At 41.9% G+C, this 20,689-nt stretch overlaps 1 protein-coding gene across 2 annotated transcripts; it reads left to right on the top strand.

Annotated features, from left to right (window-relative positions):
• Positions 1–5: 5 nt before the first annotated feature.
• Positions 6–19,664, top strand: LOC126543956 (BRISC complex subunit Abraxas 2-like). Of its 2 annotated transcripts, XR_008608491.2 has the most exons (10): positions 6–224; positions 463–554; positions 610–700; positions 792–892; positions 1,365–1,564; positions 3,283–3,426; positions 7,512–7,575; positions 14,606–14,711; positions 18,651–18,758; positions 19,552–19,664. XR_008608491.2 is itself a non-coding variant. In XM_050191117.3 (9 exons), the coding sequence occupies exons 2-9, from the start codon at positions 474–476 to the stop codon at positions 18,701–18,703; spliced, it is 840 nt and encodes a 279-aa protein (XP_050047074.2). In that variant the 5' UTR covers positions 6–224; positions 463–473; the 3' UTR covers positions 18,704–19,664. The 2 variants fall into 2 exon arrangements, 1 of the variants encoding a protein (XP_050047074.2); XM_050191117.3 differs by having other exon boundaries at positions 18,651–19,664.
• Positions 19,665–20,689: the final 1,025 nt, after the last annotated feature.

Here is a 20,689-nt window from a genome sequence, read left to right as displayed (position 1 = left end):
AGAATCGCGCAAGCAGACATTGAATATTTTTTCGTTATGTTCTGTTGCTGGCTACGAGCGAGTAGCCGCAGATCAGCAGCTATCGTGGAGTGTAGAGCCGTCTGGGGCGTTGTAGGTATGATTGGAAACTGACGAAGTTTCCGCCCCACTAATGATCGGCAATTCGTAAGACGCTTAGAAGCTCGGCGGGGTGAAATAAAACGCACGGCCGAGTTCATGCAAAGGTATGCAATCTTGTATCATACTTATAAACTAACGAACAAGCCCACATGTGCCGTCTGTATGCACAATCCGATAGAGTCAATGTACATGTACATACGTAACCGTGTGCTGAGAACGGTTTCTTTGTGCCTGGTGTAGATACAAAGCTATACACGAAACACTCGCGCCACTGTGTATTTTGCTAATGGGTCAGTGTCCTAATGCGATAAGCGCATGTGAAATTTCTGTAATATTTTTCAGCAACTTAGCTCATGGCTACAGTTACGGTCACCATCAGTGGTCCTTTGCTGGCTACGCTCATATATGAGCATTGCAACAGTCCTGGCGACCAGGTAGGCACTCCATTGTTGCACGCAGAACATCGCTCATTTCTATGTTATCTTTTAGGAGGGTTTTCTCTTGGGAGAAATATCAAGTCGTATAACGGATACGATCAGTGACGCGCAGCTGCACGGCGAAAAAGAGGAGACTAACCTCAGTAAGCTGACTGCTTCGCTCACAGTTTATTGGAAGCACTGTATCATATTTGGTACGGCGATCGCATTACAGTTTGGTTTTCTTCCTTTCAGAAATATGTTCTATTATCTCGTGTGACCTTTTCGAATTCTACGACAAAAAGTGTCATCTAGTTGCGGACAAATTGTCGGCACTGCTACGAGACAAGCAAAAGGTACGATACTGACCCTTATTAGTGAATTGATTCAAGAGGCATTTTATTCGGGAGCCTGTTATAGCTTTTTCGAACTATTATATGTGCCGAGTGGAATGTAGCTGCAAAGCAGGTGTTAATATTATTGCTTGTCATTGACATCAACGCCTTTCACACAACCTTTCCATGCTGTCCTTTTTTTGTTTGTTTGTTTCTTTTTTTTTTAAAAAAAAGCTAACTTCGTGACACTTGACGCTGTCACGGAACATTCCCTACTTTAACCAGAATTTAGAGTAGCCTTCCTTCATTACCTGTTGAATTTCGCATGCGACACTAAATGTTGTGGAGTGAACTCTTGTGTGATATTCAAGAGTGCCATAGCATCAAGAACGTATCTGAGGTCCAAAGATGTGACTGCATTATTTTGTTGGTTCCATTTTGTTCCCATGGCGCACCTGTTTGTGACATGCCTATGGGACGTTTTCCTTCCTAGGAGGTGGTTGGGTGGTACCGCTTCAGGCGCAACACAAGCCTGCAGACATCCCTGCGGGAACAAGTGCTCCACCAGCGATTGGTTCGAAAGCTTGGCCAAGGCTATGGAAATTACTTCCTGCTGGCACTCTTCAGAGGCTGCACCTCATCCAATGATGCAACACACTCCATGGAGCACGTCTTCTTACGGTCCACAGATCCGTGCGTATATTCTTGACTATGAGCAGCTCTTCCCCGAAGCGACATGCATGGCCAAACTAATTTGGCAATTCAACTTCTTTCCCCTCTCTTCTCAAGGCACATGTGCACCATTATTATAAAGATAGCATGCTAATGATGTCCTTATTTTCATGTGATTTTTACTTCTGGGGAAAAAAAGCTTACAAAATCTTGCTGGCCAGCCTCACTGCTTAGTACTAGCACTGTGTTTTAGGACACGCTGCGCACAGTGTGTTCCAGGTTTACATTCGGGAAGTGAAAGTGCTGATAAACCCATGAAAAAAGGCATGTGAACCAGACATAGAGGATAAGATGCTTGTCTAGAATGCTTGAATTGCATGCTTGGAACTGTGCAAGTGACATCCGTGATGAATCCTCTTTCGAGACTGGCTGGATGCGAGTATGCACACCTACATTCATGGGATGCCTGACCTTCTCACGCAACTTTGGCTGCTGCATGCTTTGGCAGCTGCTTTTGCAACCAGGTCTGTGGTGTTGCGTCATGGAACAAAAGCAAAAATTACACAGTTTGGTTCATGCTCTGAATGTTTCATGCGCATAGAGTTTGAAAATCAGCTATAGTTGCATCATCATGGTGCTTACACGCATGTGGATGCATATCTACATGCATTGCTCTACATGTGCATCACTTGCACCATGCCTCAAGATTCTTGCACAGAATGGCATTGCAGACAGCACTCCTGATGGCAAAACCAGCTGTCAAAGCATGCCAGCAGAACAAGAGAAGATGAGGAATCTCAAAAAAGTAGCCTCACGTTCTCACATCCAGTCGGTCTTGAGCCAGGTGTTATCGCTAGATGTTGACCGCACAGTCCAGAGCATGCAGCTCAAGTGTTCTAGACAAGCATCCTTCCCTCAATACATACTATCTCTAATGCTTGCACTCAGGCAGTGGAAACACCGACTGTATTAACCCCAATGAAATAATGTGAGCTAGAGATATATACTTTTGGAACAAGAATTCTTATAGTTAGGCTTCATACTTTTCCATTAAAACAGAAAAACTGGTAAATATAGGTCACATTTATTGTTGAACATTCTGTTTTAACTGACACATGTGCATATGGCTAAGGTTTTATAAACCCAGTGACCATTAGCTAGCTTTATTTAGCACCATGTCTACGCAGTGCCTCGGGTAGAAGTAACAACTTGCCATAGATAAAATTAACCCACCCAACATTCGTGTTACTGGGGAAACAAGTAAAACATTGTATAAAATGTAACAGAAAAATACACCAGTAATCCATCATGCAAACTGACACTTTAAAATGCTAGCAAGTTTTTTGATGCAAATAAAGTTATTAACAAAAAACTGAAAATTGTCTTCCAGTAAGAGTCACTGAATTGAAACTTCTGATATAAAAAATCCAAATCAAAACTTAAGGCTCTGAATCCTGCTTGTAACCTGTGTGGCCCGTCTTTTGCTCATATTTCTTCATTGGTATTTATTTGACCTGAACTGTATCAAGTAGCATTGTGTGGCCGAACCTGAAAAAGACACCAATTGTTTTCTTGACTCTGTAGTCTGACAGTGTTACATATAATATACTTGTTTCTCAACTTCTTCTGCAAGCCGTTTACTTACACTTGAAAGCTTAACTTTGGTGTTCCGTCTGGTGCACCAGGCCAGGTGTTGATCACGATTCTGAAGCTGACGCTTGTGCTCCGTTTTGTTGCAGTGCTTTCAAGCATTATTCTGCAGTTCCCCTACATATAGTGAACCTTGGAGAGCCTGGTCATTCAGACTACCGCATGTACCCTGGTTCTGCTGCCAGCATCCACCAGGGGGCTTTCTGTGAAGTCCTGAACTCTCTGCCTGCTGAGTAAGGTTCACACAGCACTACTTCTTCATAAAGGAGCAGATGCCTTGTTTGCGTTCATGCCATCAAAAACCTGTGTCACCTCATCATTGGTGCTATTTTTTCATTTTTGCAAAAGACATGCCGGTTAAAGAGAATTCCATAATATTGCCTTTGAGTTCATGCTCACGCTGCTGTGTACGGCCCAAGATACTCACTCTTGAAACTTTGAGTGTATTCATTAGTAGGAAATATCGTGCTTGATTTTATTAAGTGTAGTTTTCGTATTGAAGTAACTTCAGATATACTGTCAAACCTCGGTATAACAGAACCTTGATAAAACAAACACAGATTTATCGGAAGTAAATCTAAGATGTTTCTTGTTGATATCAGTATGTAGTATATTGAATATCAGGTATAACAAAGGTATTTTTATGTCACGTGCAACTTCATTCGAATGAGGTTCAACTGTATATCATCATTGTCGGGCAAGTTTTGAGAATGGTTTGTCTGAAGTGGCCTCAGCAAATAAGAGCGAGTAGAGTTCAAGGCTGCAAGACTACAGTGCAATTAACCCTTTAATGACGACACATATATATAGCCCCAAAAATTGTTGTTTTCGTAAATATGCAAAACACATCAAGAATAAGCATAATCAATGAAAAGAAAATATTTTCTGAAAGCTTTTCAGGAACATGATAAACACCAGGCAGAAACTGGAAGTGGGCTTCACCCCAAGACACCTATGGCTTTGTTTGGGATTTTTGCAGACAGCCCTCTTCATATATGAACCATAGGTGTACATTTCACTTGCTTTACATCATGTGTGTGACAACACGGCAGCTGGAGATCTTGCATCAGTCTGTCTCCTGTGAGCATGCTTTGAAAAGAAAGTCAGTAGCATGCCAAACTTCTTCTTTCTCATCCTGTGTTCCTGCTCAAAACCACCAAATTACACTTACTGCCTGTCATTCAATGTCGGCCGAAGACGTTTAGCCGAAAACTTCATACTCAATGCCGAAACTCAGCACGAAAGCATTTTTTTTCTGGTATGTTACCTGTAGCCAACACTCACCATTAAAGAGTTAATATGCAATGATACCGTACATAATGGTAAGTTTCTTGTATTGATAGCTACTTCAGTATTATCAGCTGTTTCGTTGACTGTGCACAAAATTAAAATGCATATGTTGGGGCTACTAGTATTATCATTGTATATCAGATGCAACAACCAAATTATGGCATCAGAAAAGGCTTTTATTGAGAAAGACACTGGGCATAATATGAAACAAACTTGTGAAATTATACTGTGCAATGCTAATATCAGCTGAAACCTAAACACTCCATAATAGAGGTGAATGCATTTCAGGAAGGGGGGGGGGCTGCCTGTGTACATGCAGTAGCAACTGTATCCAATACAGTGAGTGGCCATTCAACACAACTCGTCACTTAACAAAGTGCAGCTTCCAGCCTTTGTTAGTTTCTTTAATACCCATTGCACCATTTCATCTAGATGTTGCCTGACAAATTAATAGCTTAAAATTCCATTGCATGGTGCTTTTTACTATTGAGGTATAGATTACTGTAGAGAGCTACAGGACTCGGCTCTCTTAAATTGACAATAAAGGTAACAATAATTCTAGCTGTATTAGTAAATTACCTTTCAAGGATACCAATAAAATCCCACTCACTCGTGCCATAAGAAGAGGCTTGTTAAGCAAGAAAAGACGGGGGGGGAAGGGGGATTATACGGGTGGCAGGACACCACCTTAATGTTCCCGCACCAGCCAGTAGTGCCGTCATGGTTTTGAACAGCATCTGCTCTGGCCTTGTTAATTTTTCATTGGTAAAATAGACTAGTACAGTGTGTTCTAAAGGAGCCAACGATTGAATTTAGCAAGTTTGAGAACTTTTACTGTGCCACAACGGCCCAAATAAAAGAAATTCACATGAAAAATGTACAATGCCTGTGTTTCAGGCCATTGCTCTTTGTTCTTTTGATTGGCATTCCACAAATGCTACCACCAGGATTGACTTGCCAACAGAATGCATAATATAAACAGAATAGAATCAAACTTAAAAAGACCAAAGCCAACTGAAAGGTGCCACAAGATTATGGTGAAAATGAAAGGAATGTACTTTATATCGATAATAATTGAAAAAGGTGGCAGAAGTGAAAAAAGACCTAATTTTAAATTGACACGGAGTCATGTAAAAACTGTATGCCACTACATTATGCTGTGAAACTAATACTAACATTGTAGCTGCTCCATGTAATCCCAAACTGGGGTACATAAGTTAACTGTCATCAAGTGCACTGTGCTTTTTTGTTGTTCGTGGTGTTTCATTTTATGTATTTCTGCACTTTTCATAGTATATTACAACGTAAAGTAAGTTAACATTTACAAGCAATGCTGCCATCACGGTAATCAGTAGAGTGGCAGAATGAGCATCTGAAAGCTTAACTTATTTTATGATGGCATGCGTAAGTGCTTAGTACACTTCGAAGTTTGCGAATTTTCCAGTGTCCTCATATGCAGTTTGTGGTTTCCTTGTAAGACACAAAACTTCTTATGCTTGCGCAGTAAAGGCTATGTGCATAAAGTGGTGTTGATTGTACCAGACTGTTATCAAATGAGGCCTACTCCAGGATCTTGGCTTCGAAATGACCGAAGGGTAAAATTATGGCAGATACAATGCACTAATGCAATCAACATTAAGCGAAGCTTTCTTGAAGCATTTCAATTAAATACTATGCAAAGAGATGCATGATGCATGCAAGTTTATTTTTAACATGTGCAAGGAACCGTTCATTCTTCTCCCACCACAGAGGTTTTGTGCTGTTTGGCTTCATGGTAACAAGTATGTAACTGTTTGGGTTCTGCACTGTGTTTTGCAGCATAGTGAATATGTGCCTGCCTGACAAAATACATTTTCCTGGATTTGAGAATGTGCTTTGGTCCCAGGACAAAGATTCAAACGCCACATAATCCCACAATGTGGGGTTTTATGTGCTTAGCCTCACCCATACGACTGCAAAGACAAAGGAAACTTCGCTTTATAAAAGACCACTAGGACAGTTATAAAGGACAGTTCAACAGGACATTTTTTAAATTGGGTCTATATTATCTGAAAGAATTCAACAGTCCTAGAAGCATGCACCTCATGACGCTCGTCTTGATAGGTTAAATATCAATTTCTTGTGTCTAGAGCCACACATGTTGGCTCCCCTCATACGATCGTACAATCACTATCACACACACTTATCATTTTCCAGCATAAGGCTAATTGAGCATGTTCATAACTGCAGATGAAAAGTCTTATCAGAAATGTTCCATGCATTTACCACGTAACTGCTGCAGCATTGGGCATCACCTGCCTCAGTATCTCAGTGGTTATGGCGTAGCCGGAACTAAGCTCAAGATTGCAAGTTAGATCCCCGCCGCGGTGCCTGCATTGTGATGGGGGCGAAATGCAAAGATGCCTGTTTACTTAGATTTGGGTGCATGTTAAAAAATCCCAGATGGTCAAAATTAATTTGGAGTCCCCACTGTGGTGTGCCTCATAATCAGATTGTGGTTATGGCAAGCAAGATCACAGAATTTTTTTTTTTTTTAAGGATTGCACATCCTGGATGGTATGCTTTTCATAGCACTGGAAAAATTTGCTATAATAAAATTTGTTGTTGGTCTCTTAAACAAAGTGCATCTTATTGGTCTTGTGTTGTTTATGAGAAAAATACTTCCAAATTCTGAAAATCTCAGAATTGGTCTTCTATTCTTCGCTGAATGTAAGACTGCAGGACATGGTAGTCATCAACAACATAATGAAAATTTGTCGGAGCATAAATAATCGAATGTCGGTTGACAGCAGACACACTGAGTGCTTGCTGTAGCCTCATGGCAGCAGTAGCAGTCCGAGATTTGTCCTCACCTTCATCATTACAACATAGTCAACCTTAAGAATATTTATAAAAGCATGCTGTACGGCATTCTGAGATTTCCATATTGGCTATACCGCAAGTTGCAGTGCTTGCTTGTTTTGCAAAAATGTTTCAGCAAAACTACATTCGCTCTCTCTTTTTTTTCTCTCTCTTCTTGCTTGCTTAGCGGATCAATTGAAATGGTGAACCACATGCATAGACTGCATAATCTGCTCCACACCAAACTGAGGGTAAGATTCAGCATGCATGCAGATGCAGATCTGTGTTGACTAAGTGTTGAATATGTTGAATAAGTGTAAAGCTCCTTGTTTTAATGGTGGTGTCTATGTACAATACATGTGGGCACTCTTGCCAGGAGATACCCTGGGTCATTCTTGGTGCACCAACTTTCTTTTTCTTTTTTCTTTTTTTTTCCCTGAGTAGTAAGCATTCTGCAGCTAATTATTGTAAAGAACAACTGATTTGACTGTTGCTCTTGGCATAGGACAAACTAAGATGTATGCACTGAAAGATAAGCAGGGTAATATCATAAGCAATCTCGAAGATATAGTAAGAGCAGCGGAAGAATTCTATACTGACCTCTACAGTACCCAGAGAGTCAGGATACCTCGATTAGAAACAGTAATGAACAGGATACAGAAACTCCTCCTATCACTAGCAGTGAGGTCAGAAGGGCCTTGAAAGACATGAAACAAGGAAGAGTGGCAGGAGAAGATGGAATAACAGTAGATTTAATCAAAGATGGAGGAGACATAATGCTTGGAAAACTGGCGGCTCTTTATACGAAGTGTTTATTGACTGCAAGGGTCCCAGAAAACTGGAAGAATGCAAACATTATACTAGTCCACAAAAAGGGAGACGTTAAAGAACTGAAAAATTATAGACCCATTAGCTTACTCCCAGTATTATATGAAATATTGACCAAAATAATCTCCAATAGAATAAGGGCAACACTGGACTTTAGTCAACCAAGGGAACAGGCAGGTTTCAGGAAGGGATACCCTACAATGGATCACATCCATGTCATCAATCAGGTAATTGAGAAATCCGCAGAGTACGATCAGCCTCTCTATATTGCTTTCATAGATTACGAAAAGGCATTTGATTCAGTAGAGATATACCAGCAGTCATAGAGGCATTACGTAATCAAGGAGTACAGACCGCTTACGTAAATATATTGGAAAATATCTACAGAGATTTCACGGCTACCTTAATTCTACACAAGAAAAGTAGGAAGACATCTATAAAGAAAGGGGTCAGACAAGGAGATGCGGTCTCTCCACTGCTATGCACTGCGTGCTTGGAAGAAGTATTCAAGCTGTTAAACTAGGAAGGTTTAGGAGTAAGGATCGATGGTGAATACCTCAGCAACCTTCGGTTTGCCGATGACATTGTTCTATTCAGCAACATTGCGGATGAGTTACAACAAATGATTGAGGGCCTTAACAGGGAGAGTGTAAGAGTGGGGCTGAAGATTAATATGTAGAAGACAAAGATAATGATAAATAACCGGGCAAGGCAACAAGAGTTCAAGATCACAAGTCTGCCTCTAGAATCTGTGAAGGAGTATGTTTACCTAAGTCAACTAATCACAGGGAACCCTGACCATGAGAAGGAAATTCACAGAAGAATAAAAATGGGTTGGATGGCATACAGTAGACATCGTGAGCTCCTGACTGCGAGCTTACTGCTATCATTGAAAAGGAAAGTATACAATCAGTACATTATACCGGTGGTGACATATGGGGCAGAGACTTAGAGACTGACAAAGAAACTTGAGAACAAGTTAAGGACTGCACAAAGAGCGATGGAACGAAGAATGCTAGGCATAACTTTAAGAGACAAAAAGAGAGCGGTTTAGATCAGAGAGCAAACGGGTATAGACGATATTCTAATAGACATCAAGAGAAAAAAAATGGCACTGGGCAGGTCATGTAATTAGGGTGACAGAATGGGTACCAAGAGAAGCGAAATGCAGTAGAGGACGGCAGAGGACTAGGTGGTGCGACGAAATAAGGAAATTTACGGGTGCTAGTTGGAATCGGTTGGCGCAGGACAGGGGTAATTGGAGATCGCAGGGAGAGGCCTTCGTCCTGCAGTGGACATAAATAGGATGATGATGATGATGATGATGATGATGATGATGACATTACTTTTCTCATTTGTATTAGAGGTACGCATTGATTAAAGGGAGGTATACTTAAGCATTATAGGGACCCTACAACACTTATTAACTGAAGTTGCAATATTGCCTGAATGTACTGAAGCACATTGACAAGGTAGGGGAGTTGGTTAGGATTCATCTTGAATGTGTAAGACAGTGCAAACAGACACAAAAGGCAGGAAAAATGGTGACACAGCACCATGTCGTATTTTTCATGCCTTTTGTCCCTGTTTGTTTGCACTATGTTAAACTTTGAAAGGGAATTTCCTGAACGCAAAGGGACGTAAAAATTTCTTGCTGTCCATATTTTTCAGCAGCGTTTTGTATCCACAGATTTATGAAGAGCAAAAGAACACTCTTAAAGATTTTCTTGCCTCTTCATTTCCCTAGCATCCTTTAAAGGAGTACTGACACCAAAAATTTCGATCTGTCTTTTTTTTTTTCTGCTTTAATAAGTAGCTAATGACCCAGTAATCATGGCATGAAACCTCATTTACTTCAGAGCACGACAGATAATTATTTGGAGTCTTGTTTGTAGCGACCAGTCCAAGTTTTGGTTTCAGAGAGCAACGAGATGGGCCAGAGAAGGAATGTAAACACAGCTGGGCACATGATTACAAAAACTTCTGACGTCTGCTCTGACATGCACGCCAGCGTGCAAGCTTCGTGTTGCTAGTTTGTCTGCTACGCCTGCACATGCTTTGCAATGTCCTCGGCACCATCGCCATCGTTGTTTTCGTTGTTGTCCTCGTTTTCATCATCCAGTGGCAACAATTTCCTGCAGGCGGTAGTCGCCGCTGTATAAGATGTGGCCAGTCACTTTCGATTCAACCCACTAGAAAGCAGAGACTCGGATATTGTAGCCGTTTTTCAGCTGTTCTTCAGCGGGGTCCACTCTAAGCGTCCAGTGGCACACACGAACTCGATCCACTTCTGCCAGTTAAGGCTGTCATGGGGAGAACAATGCATCGCTATTCTCAACCCTGAATGTCTTCAGCAGAAGTCAACAACGCAGTATATACGCGGCATTATGCTGTACTCGCAATTCGTGCGTGGTCAGTGCAGCGCAGTCAAGCTGATAGTGCACGAAATGTGTGGACACAACAAAAACTGCTGCTTAATTCTGCAGTTGCATCAACACGGAGAGCATCCCACTACAAGCAACAACTGAGAAGAGCACATGTAAGCTGCATGGCAGCCAACGGAAATTCGTGACGTAGCATTTTCTCGGTTGTTTACAATCATTTCTTGATGTCGATGTCGCAAGGTGCTGCGTTTTCTGGTTGGCTGTATATACGTATATTAAAATTGATTTTAAATATTTTCTAAGCTATATTTGCTGCTGATATTTGCAGGCAATGTGTGTGTGCCCACATAAATCGATCGCGCACGTTATCTCCACTTCAAAATTTTGTGTCAGTACTCAGGGGCACTGCAATGCCATTTTCGGGCCACTATACATGCTCTATACCTATTTTCAGCATGTCATAGAACACAGAACAAAAGAATTATTAAAATTGACTCACATAAAGCCAAGTTATCAATCAGAGAAAATTAAATATACAAGCAAAGTGAGAGTTACCTTCCACTCAAATTTTCGTGGCTTTAAGGTGCATATTCCACTTTCCCGTGACTTCATATGATGCCACCCAATAACAGCAGGGTATTAGCAGAAGTCGGGATGCCACGGTTTCTAATTCTGCTCAGCCTGTTAGTGGCATTCCATGGTGTTCACATGGCATCCGCAATTGGGCATTCTAATCTCGAAGGCCCTGGAGCCACTTGTATGGTTACAACAGCTTCTGTAAGCCAGCTATCGGTGCGCCAAAGTGCTTGGCATGTGATGCATCGTTCTTGTGGTTGCAACACCACACCTCTGGCTCTGTGATACTTACAGTAGTTGTAAAACATAATGCCGTAGCTTTCTTTGCAGTACTCAGAATATGGATCAAATTTTAAATCGCACATTATCTTTTTAACCAATCATTGTAGTGGCATTCTCGTTCGTCACGTCTGGTCTACGAGGCATGCAAAATCGCCGCATCAAAGCGATGCCATCGGTTCCATTTAACAAGCCTTCTAGGGCACGATGCAGGGCCCCTTTAAGCTACAGTTCTCTGCTGTTAGGGCAGTGTTTCTTCCAGGTGACATGCCACCACAGTGCATTGTTTGTTTTTGAGTTGCTTTAGACTTGCTCTCTACCATCACTTTCATTCTAAAATTATGTAGCACTGGAAAAACTAGACTCCTGCAATGAAACTGAATATCAGTCATAATCAATGGAACTTTTCTCTCTCCACGAGAAATATGGAGGTGATGGAAAAGAGAGTTTGTATCAAATTGTTGTCAAATTAAAGCACACATCTGTCACCAGGTCCTGTGCCGGTTATTAGAATAAGTTCATAATGTTGATTAACAGGAAACAATGATATTTCATTGTTTTAGAAAAGATATTGAAGCAAATGTCATTATTCCCTACCAGAACGCAGCTGGTATCTCGGTGGAAGATGTTTTAAGACTTTTAGAAACTTATCTTAATAGTACTTTTATTAATTTTGACAAACAGTTATTTCTGCAGAAACGTGGAATCTGCATCGGCTCGTGCATTGCGCCGCTTTTGTGCAACATTTTTATAGCTACTGCCGTACACAGGACGCTTGATGAGGCATTTGGAGGCACGTTCTTAAACATTTTGAAAGTTTTTAGATATATGGATACCCGCCATGGTTGCTCAGTGACTATGGTGTTGGGCTGCTGAGCACGAGGTCGCGGGATCGAATCCCGGCCACGGTGGCCGCATTTCGATGGGGGCGAAATGCGAAAACACCCGTGTACTTAGATTTAGGTGCACGTTAAAGAACCCCAGGTGGTCGAAATTTCCGGAGTCCTCCACTACGGTGTGCCTCATAATCAGAAAGTGGTTTTGGCACGTTAAACCCCATAATATTATTAAATTATTAGATATATGGATGACTTTTTAATTGTTCTTAAAGGGTCCCTCACCGGGCCCCATAGCAAATTTTGGTTATACGCTGGAAGTTGTTACCTGACCTCTAGGCAGCACTCTGCCGCAAAAATTTTTCGGATCGGCTCATTAATAGCCAAGATAGAAATATTTCAGTGCCGTGAACCCATGATTTCAGAAGGCAAGCTCCACTGCCAAGCAAGACACACTCTCCACTCGCCCTGTCGTCTAGCCTCCGCAAGCGAAATTACTTCCCTCCATTCTCCCATACCGGACCTCGAAGATCGCATGACCACGAGCCCCGCCTTTACTTTCTTTTCCTCCTCTTCTCCCCCCCCCCCCCCTGGCGATGCACATTTCCGCTGACGGTGTCGCATGCGAGCTGTTCTTATTGTCTGGTTTCGTGCAGCACACAAGGACACATGACTAGTGATAAAATTCAGTGCTACACGAATACTGACGCAGAACAAGTGGATCGCAGAGCATGATCACGTACTGGAACACGGTAGAAAATGGCATAGTTTCGGTACCTGTGCACGTGACTGCACGATCGTGGGAACAAGCAGACGAAGCGGAAGTACATCTCTCTTGCTTCGGTGCGAAGTACAACAAAAAACATGCAGATATTCCGTTTGTGTGTTTTATTATTTCTGTAAACTTCAATTCGTCAATTCAAACAACAGATCACACAAGTAACAGATGTTTCCTTGAATAATTCTCGAAGTCGCATGTCACCACGAGCGATGTCACACTGCGGACACGAGTATGTAGGTGCAGGGACACGAGTACATCACCGTATAGCTTGGAACACAGTCGCTACAAGGGAAAGGGAAAACGGCATTCAGATTGAAATTTCAGAACTTTCCGCAGTGTGTAGCGACGTAATTCTTTGCAAACACGATCGTTAGCGCACATTGTATGCTCTGCGCTTGTCAGCTCAATATGGCCAGACTTGGTGAAGGGCCCTTTAACGGGCAAGGCAGTTTAACTACTTGTGACGGCATTTTATCCATTTTTGGACAACTTGGTAAAGGCCTTTCTTTTACCCACGAACTTCCACTTAAAAATTTTCTGCATTCTTTTAGACCTAAGCATTTCCTTTGCTAAAGGCCATGCGTGCTGGCAGTATTTCTCACGGGCACAGAAGGGTTTGGTGCCATATGACTCCTCCCAGTCAAAGATTGTAAGACGAGGAGTAGCGACACTCTGTTTAGAATTGGCTCTACGGAAGTTGTGTGTGCATAGGATGCAGCTTACAATCAGATTTCCCAGCTAAGACGGGAGGGTTCCCTGACTCGATGGTAATACCAGTGGTGGAAACCCTCCTCCAGAAGGTAAAAGGATCAAGGAGCAAAGTAAGGGTGAGGACGGCTACTACTGCCGTAAGACCTGAAGTGGTACCCTATGTTCACAGGGTCACTCGCAACCTAAGGAAGGTAGCAGGCAGGTTTGGAGTCCCCCTTGTCTTTTCAGCCCCTTTTAAGCTCGCGCAACTTTGCCCTCCGGTGATCCTAAAGGAAGGCAAGGCTGTGGCAAGAACCATGCCAAGCCGTATGCCAAATGCAATGTAGGAGTTGTGTATGAAATCCCCCTGATGTGTGGCAAGTCTTGCATAGGGCAGATGGGATGTTGCTTGAATGATCGAGCCAGGGAACATGAACAAAAGTTAACTAAAGACGAACTGGTGCAGTTCTCTGTGCATTGCAATGCCTGCCCCTGTAAACCACATTTCAAGGAGATAAAGATTCTGGGGAGAAGCCAGGACCAGTCTGCATGCGAGCTGTTGGAGGCATATCATATAAGAAAGAAAGGCCAAGACTGTGTTAGTGATACTTCCATTAGGCTGTTTCAATCGTAGTTAGATTTTTTTGTTAAGTGGTTAAGTGTTAAGGCTGATGAGTGGTCTTGTTGCTGCGTTCTGCGCATGTTATATTTGTCTATATTTTGCCACGTGTTGCCATGAATAAATCAGATGAAAGTTGCCACTTGTGTCGTCATTTTGTTTTGTCTTCCCCGGTCCTCGTCTTTATTAGCGGTCAGTATATTATGCAGTAAACACCAACTAGGCCAAACTGAAGTTCTTTTGAAGTTAAAAGTTGCAGTTTTAATCTAAAGATGTTGCCTTGTACAGGAAGTGCTCAACAGCGTTGCTGAATCTGAAGAAGATGTGGCCACATTTGTGGACGACATTGTTCAGTTGAGAGAGAAGTATGGAGCATTGAAGAAGGCTACTGTTGGTGAGGCCCTGTGCATGCTTTTATATTCTTTGCTGGAATGTCCATCTGTATGCTCTGTTGTTAGTATGTATTTTGCATTTGTCTCTGCAGCTTGAGGTACTGGAGAATGTTCCTCTGTCAGTGGTTTGATCCAAAATGGATCACATACCCACAACCATGTCACGCTCTTGTATTGTTTTCTTGTTTGTTTCTTAATACATCTCGCAAGTTCTTTGTTTCAGAAAGATTAGCAGCATTTAATTTCAAAATGTTGCGGGTCTAGTTGCATGAACTGAACAAGTTACTGTTACAAGATTTTGTGACCATGACTGTTGAGGGGATTTGGCACTAAAAAAAAGATGCACACACAGGAAAAGCGGATGAACACAAGTGCTGCTTTGAACTGCTCATTAACAGGAAGGGTATGCACATACTATATAGTATACATCTTGCTATGCATGGAGAAAAAAAAGTTTGCAATAATATCACATGACGCATGCACAGCAAATGTAGGTGCACAAGAATTCATATCCTAAGGTGGGCAATGCAATAGGTGGCTTCATTCTCCATTCTTTTTGATAAAACGGGTTTCCAGCACATGTCTTGAAGTGGTGCTGCTGCTCCTGTCTAGAATGATTGTCCCTGAGAAGCGAGCATCCATCTGTGTCCACACATTAGGTTGTTTTGCTGCTAAACACAAACTCGTTGGTCAGACATGAGGAAGGGGACTTTGCATTTCCATGAACCAGCAATGGCAGTGCTTCTAGGGGTGGCATCTTTTGCTGGGGATTGTGGAAAATGGCGGAAAGTATGAAAGTACAACCATGATAATGCTTAACCTGTTCTTTTCACATGCTTGCCGCAAGTGTTCGCTTGTCATGTCATGTTGTCAGCTGCCCCATCATCAAATTGGCAGTCCAGCCAATGCTGCACCTGCAGCTGGTAACAGGTCAAGATTAAAGAGACACTAAGGCAAATACTAAGTCAATGTGGACTGCGAAAATACCATTCCAGAAACCTCACAGCGCCTGTTTTGTGCTATGGAATGACTTGGTTTAGGAGAAAATCGCGCCTGAAGGGTCCGCATACCTTTAGCACAATTCAAATCGGCCGCCCCTGGGCAGGGAGTTGTGACAGTGTATAAGCCAACACCGCCCTTCATTGCCGTCGGTGAGTAAAACGGTACCTGACAGACAGCACTACATTTTTTTTTTCACAATACGCAAACGCACGGCCATAGAGAAGTCGAGCCAAGACAGGGCATTGGAGCCGCCACTGCAGCTGCTCTTGATCAAGTAGCATGGACTGTTCGGGTATCCCATGACATCACATTAACGTGGCATTCTCTGCTACTTGCAGTTTGTATTACCTTTGCAAGCCAGCAAAACAAGCACAGCGCTACACGATACCAAAACTACTGAAACGCAAAAGCGTGGGCGGCATGGAGCTGAGCGAAAACGAAACCTTTCGATCGTGAATGAGTGTTTTTTTCTAAATATTGAATAGAACTGGACAAGTAGAATTTTTTTCTATCTTATAATGTGACGCAAGGATCTTTTTAACCCACTGTGGTGACCTAGTGGCTGCAAAGCTTGAGGTTGCGGGATCAAATGGTGGCCGTCGCAGCCCCCTTTGGATGGGGGTAAAATGCAAAAGCACCCGTGTACCATGCATTTGGTGCACGTTAAGGAATCCCAGGTGATAAAAATTAACCCGGAGTCCCCCACTAAGATGTGCCTCATAACCATGTTGGAGTATTGGCATGTAAAACCCCAGAATTTCATTTAATTTAATTTTTAAGGATCTTTTTATTACAAGTGATTGAGTAATATTGACAGACTTACATTGAGGAGTGCTTACATCATCGGACTTGAATGTCCCAGCGGTGTCTCAAATCGTGTTCTGCATTTACTTCAATTTCTCGATTACTAAAGCCCTGTTCGCGGCAATAGGGTATTCACGCTTTAGACGTTCTCAAGCATTAATCTATCACTTTATCTTGACTTAATATTTGCCTTTAATGTCCCTTTAAGTACAGTTGTTCTACACAGGTGTACAACAGTAACAGATTGTGATCTATACCAGTGTAATAATGCACATTTACTGTTTGCTGTTGCACAATGAACAGATTGACTGAGGGGTAGAACATACTAAGCGAGTGAAGACATAGACCAAACATAAAGAAAAAGGAGTGACACAACACATTAACCGAAAGGGTCATGCTGTATCATATCTGTCAGCTCCTCTGACTGTTAAGCGTTACGAAAAATGCCAAGAAGTGCGTCATGAATGCTGTCGCATGTAAAAAAAAAGCAACTGTTCTCAGAGCAATTTGTTACCCCTTTTGAGCAGTTTGTCCTAAAAACACCCAGCGCTTCACATATGGCAATATGGAAGATTGGTGTTCGTTCACAGTGCACTGTGATGCAAGCAGATTCACTGCGCCCGAACAAAGTGAGGCTTTGCACAGGCCGGCAGAGTAGCAGACGACACGTCACAGGCGCCTCTGTCTTTAGCTCTTAACGTGCTTGCGCAAGCAGTTCTCCCAGTGGCCACATCAGGCGCTCTGCTGTATGCGACTGGGTGCTCAGATGTTTCCTCTAAGAGTGAACAGCCCTTTACATGGTCACATAGAGCTGAAACCTCACATACTAATGGGACAAGAAAGGGAGACGGACACAGTCATGCTGCTTGATGGACATGGCCAAAGTGCCCAGCAGAACATACATACGAACTTCATTGGGATCCGTTCAGCTCAAGAAATCACCAGATTTGCCTTTCGTTTAATTGTTATTGCATACTGTTTGGACAAACCACCACGGTGGCTCAGCGGATGTGGCATTCTACTACTGAGCATCCAGTACAGGTTTGGTGCCCAGCCTTGGCGGCCACATTCTGATGGGAGTGAAATGCAAAATTGACAGTGAGTTTAGATTCAGGCATACGTTAACTGCAAGTGACAAAATTATTCCACATCCCCCCATTACATCTTCAACTTTAGGGTGTGAAACTCTGAAATTCATTATTATTCGTGCTGTTTAGACCAAAGGTGTCGGAGTTGCATGGAGCTGTTGGGATGAATGGGTGGGGTAATGATCACATTTATGCCACTATGCCACTAAGTGACAGTCATCTCGAAGTCTGGAAGCAGCAAGCTTGCCTCCCATCTTCCGTTGCTACCTAATTTTCAATGCTACTTCTGGCGGACCTCACCCCATGCTTACTGTAATCTCGACAGTATGCCAGTGATGGTCGATGTTCCACCTGAATGGGACTTCAGAGAAAACTTTAGCTCAGTATGAACTCCGATTTCCCTCTTCAAGAACACGTAAGATGCAGAAGTGCTTTAGTGAGACAAACGCTGGACCGATCTGAATGAACTTGGTTGTATTTCAGAGAGTTATATTGTAGTGACTCTAGGAAGCATAATTTGACTTGGGGCCTGGAATTTTTTACAAAAATTGCCCAAAGCTGGTAACTCTTTAAAAAATTGAAGCACAAAGTTTACATGTCCATAACTCTGCACCAAAAACAGATATCACAGTTCTATAAGCTGCATCTATTCGAGCATCTAAAGTGGACCAATGTGGTATATTAATTTACGACTATTGTGAAATTGTTATAATGCTTACGGGGGTTTTGCAAAAGTCCTACTTGCAAATTAGCAGTATATTTCTGGAAGATTTATGATACATTGATTTTGTCCGCTTTAGATGTATTATTAGGTCCAGTTTATGGAATTCTGATATCGTTTTTTTTATTGCTGACTTACGAGTTGTAACTTGATCTTTTACTTGTTGCATTGAAGATTAGATCAGTTCAGTAGGAAGTGTTTAATTTAGTGATTATTTTATTAAACCCACTGAAGATTTTTTCCCACAAATGTGACCTAGTAAATGATTCAACATTAAATATTTCGGTATAAAGTGAAAATAAAATAATTTTGTCCTTTTCTTGAAGGGCCAAGTACCTCAGCGTCTGCATCAGAGGGCGTCTCAACAACTTCAAAGTAGAAGTCTGTGGTGTACATTTACATTGACTGGATGACTGTGAAAAAAAAAAGAAAATGTGAGCATAACCATCTAATAAATTTTGCGTCAGTCTTTTTTTTTTTTTTAATGCAGAGGTATGTGTTGTACATGAGGTATAACAGGTCTGCCATGTCAGTAGTTCACCCCGTTTTGTTATCCTGCATGTACCTGCTACAGCAGATGAAGCTATTGAAGGTGATGCAGCTTGATTTATTCATTAGTAAGCCAATTCGCGGCATGAAGAAACATGACGCATAGACAGGACAAGCACAGGCTGCCGACTAAATTTGTTCACCATTTCATGCCATAACACATCATCATCTGAACAGTGCAGTGCACTTGCATAAACAGGCAACAAGAAATGATGATACAGCATACCTATGTTACTAGCACGTGTCTGTTTCATGCTTCACACAATTAATTTATTTATAAATTGTACAGCTACTAATGCAACATGCCATTCAAATTCTCTCTGTCTAACCTCGATTCAGCTAACTTTAATGCAGTGAACTTTCTTCCTTCCCTTGGATGCTTCCATATAAGGTAATGTGTTATTTTTCTAGATTTAGTGACTCAATTTTGCATTGTGGTTTCAGTGGTAGTGACCTTTCCTGATAGTATGGAAGACCCTATACTGCTCTGTAAGAGTAGGGGCCAATATCTTGTTCGACCAGTTTCTGGGATACTTTCACTTCTGCGTGATATAACACTGAGCATGACACCTCTTTGGAGCGGAGGGCATCATGTTTGCTAGCTCTTGCAATGTATGCACACCGCAAGTGAGATCCCTAAAAGTGATGAACCAAAAATATGGCTTCAAAATTGTGCAGGCAGCCCCACCTTTTGCATGACCCTGCCGCTGTCACAACTGGCTATACTGCTGAATCTAAAAAGGCCCTGCACCACTTTTTGAACATGGTAAATAAACTGTTTACATGGCCTGTATCTCTGTATCAATCTCAAGGCTGCATCAGTTACATTTTCAGAGCAGAAATGAACAGGATACACTTTTCAACAGATAAGTAGTATGTGTGGTTCAAACAAAAATAAAACACTACCTTGACTTTGTGTAATAAATGTCAATGTGTTACGACGTACATCAGGCTCTAAAGTGCGGGGAACATAGAATCAAAAACATTTCAGTCACATCTGTTGTAGCTGTGGAACTTTGTAGCACAATCATCCAGTGATGTTCATTACATGTATGACTTAGAAATTTCCTCTCAATTGCGAATGCTTGCAGTTTTGATTTTATTTCACTTTTGATAGGCAATACACACGACATTCCAAATTGGGATAACAGCTTTATCAAGTCTGAAATTCTGCAAGGTCTGCATGTCACTTGCTCTTCAAGGCATAACAAAAGTATGCAGAAACTGACCTGAACAGGCATGAAAACAGTGCAGTTGTGTCTCTGTGTTCCTGCTTCAGTTTCGATCATTGTGTATTGATGGGATCACTGTATGTAGTTAAAAGACTTGTGATAAACAATAACAGCTTCATTGTAGGTAAAAATAATGCGACACTGGTGACAATATTTGATATGAAGTTTTTCACAAAATTGCCGAGCAGGTGAGCAAGTCTGTAGTAAGATTATTTCAGTGCTATCATGCCGAAGCTGTGAATTATGATTCAGAATTGGTATCGTATGTCTCGTCTTTTTGTGTCTGTTTTAAGTCGTGCTTTTCTTGAACTATGAACCGACTACAACAAGAGCTAGTTGTCCTCTGTGCTCGCGCGAACTGGCTGCTCAGTGAGGCCGTCGCAATGAAATGACTCTTCCATTGCATTTAATTGTCCTGAGATTAAAAAGGGTAAGAACATTAAACCAAATAACCATCACAACATATCGACAGCTGGGATTTACTTTTAGCTGCTTCGAACAACTGCAAACAAAAACAGACGTTGCCATCGTCAATGGCTTAAGTTTGACTGATAGCATCAGGTATATGTAACTCTTCCTGCTAA

The sequence above is a fragment of the Dermacentor andersoni genome, chromosome 1 (genome assembly GCF_023375885.2).
Source record: "Dermacentor andersoni chromosome 1, qqDerAnde1_hic_scaffold, whole genome shotgun sequence".
Lineage (NCBI taxonomy): Eukaryota > Metazoa > Arthropoda > Arachnida > Ixodida > Ixodidae > Dermacentor > Dermacentor andersoni.
Note: the sequence above shows the minus strand (reverse complement) of the source record. Positions and strands in the feature narration are given on the sequence as shown.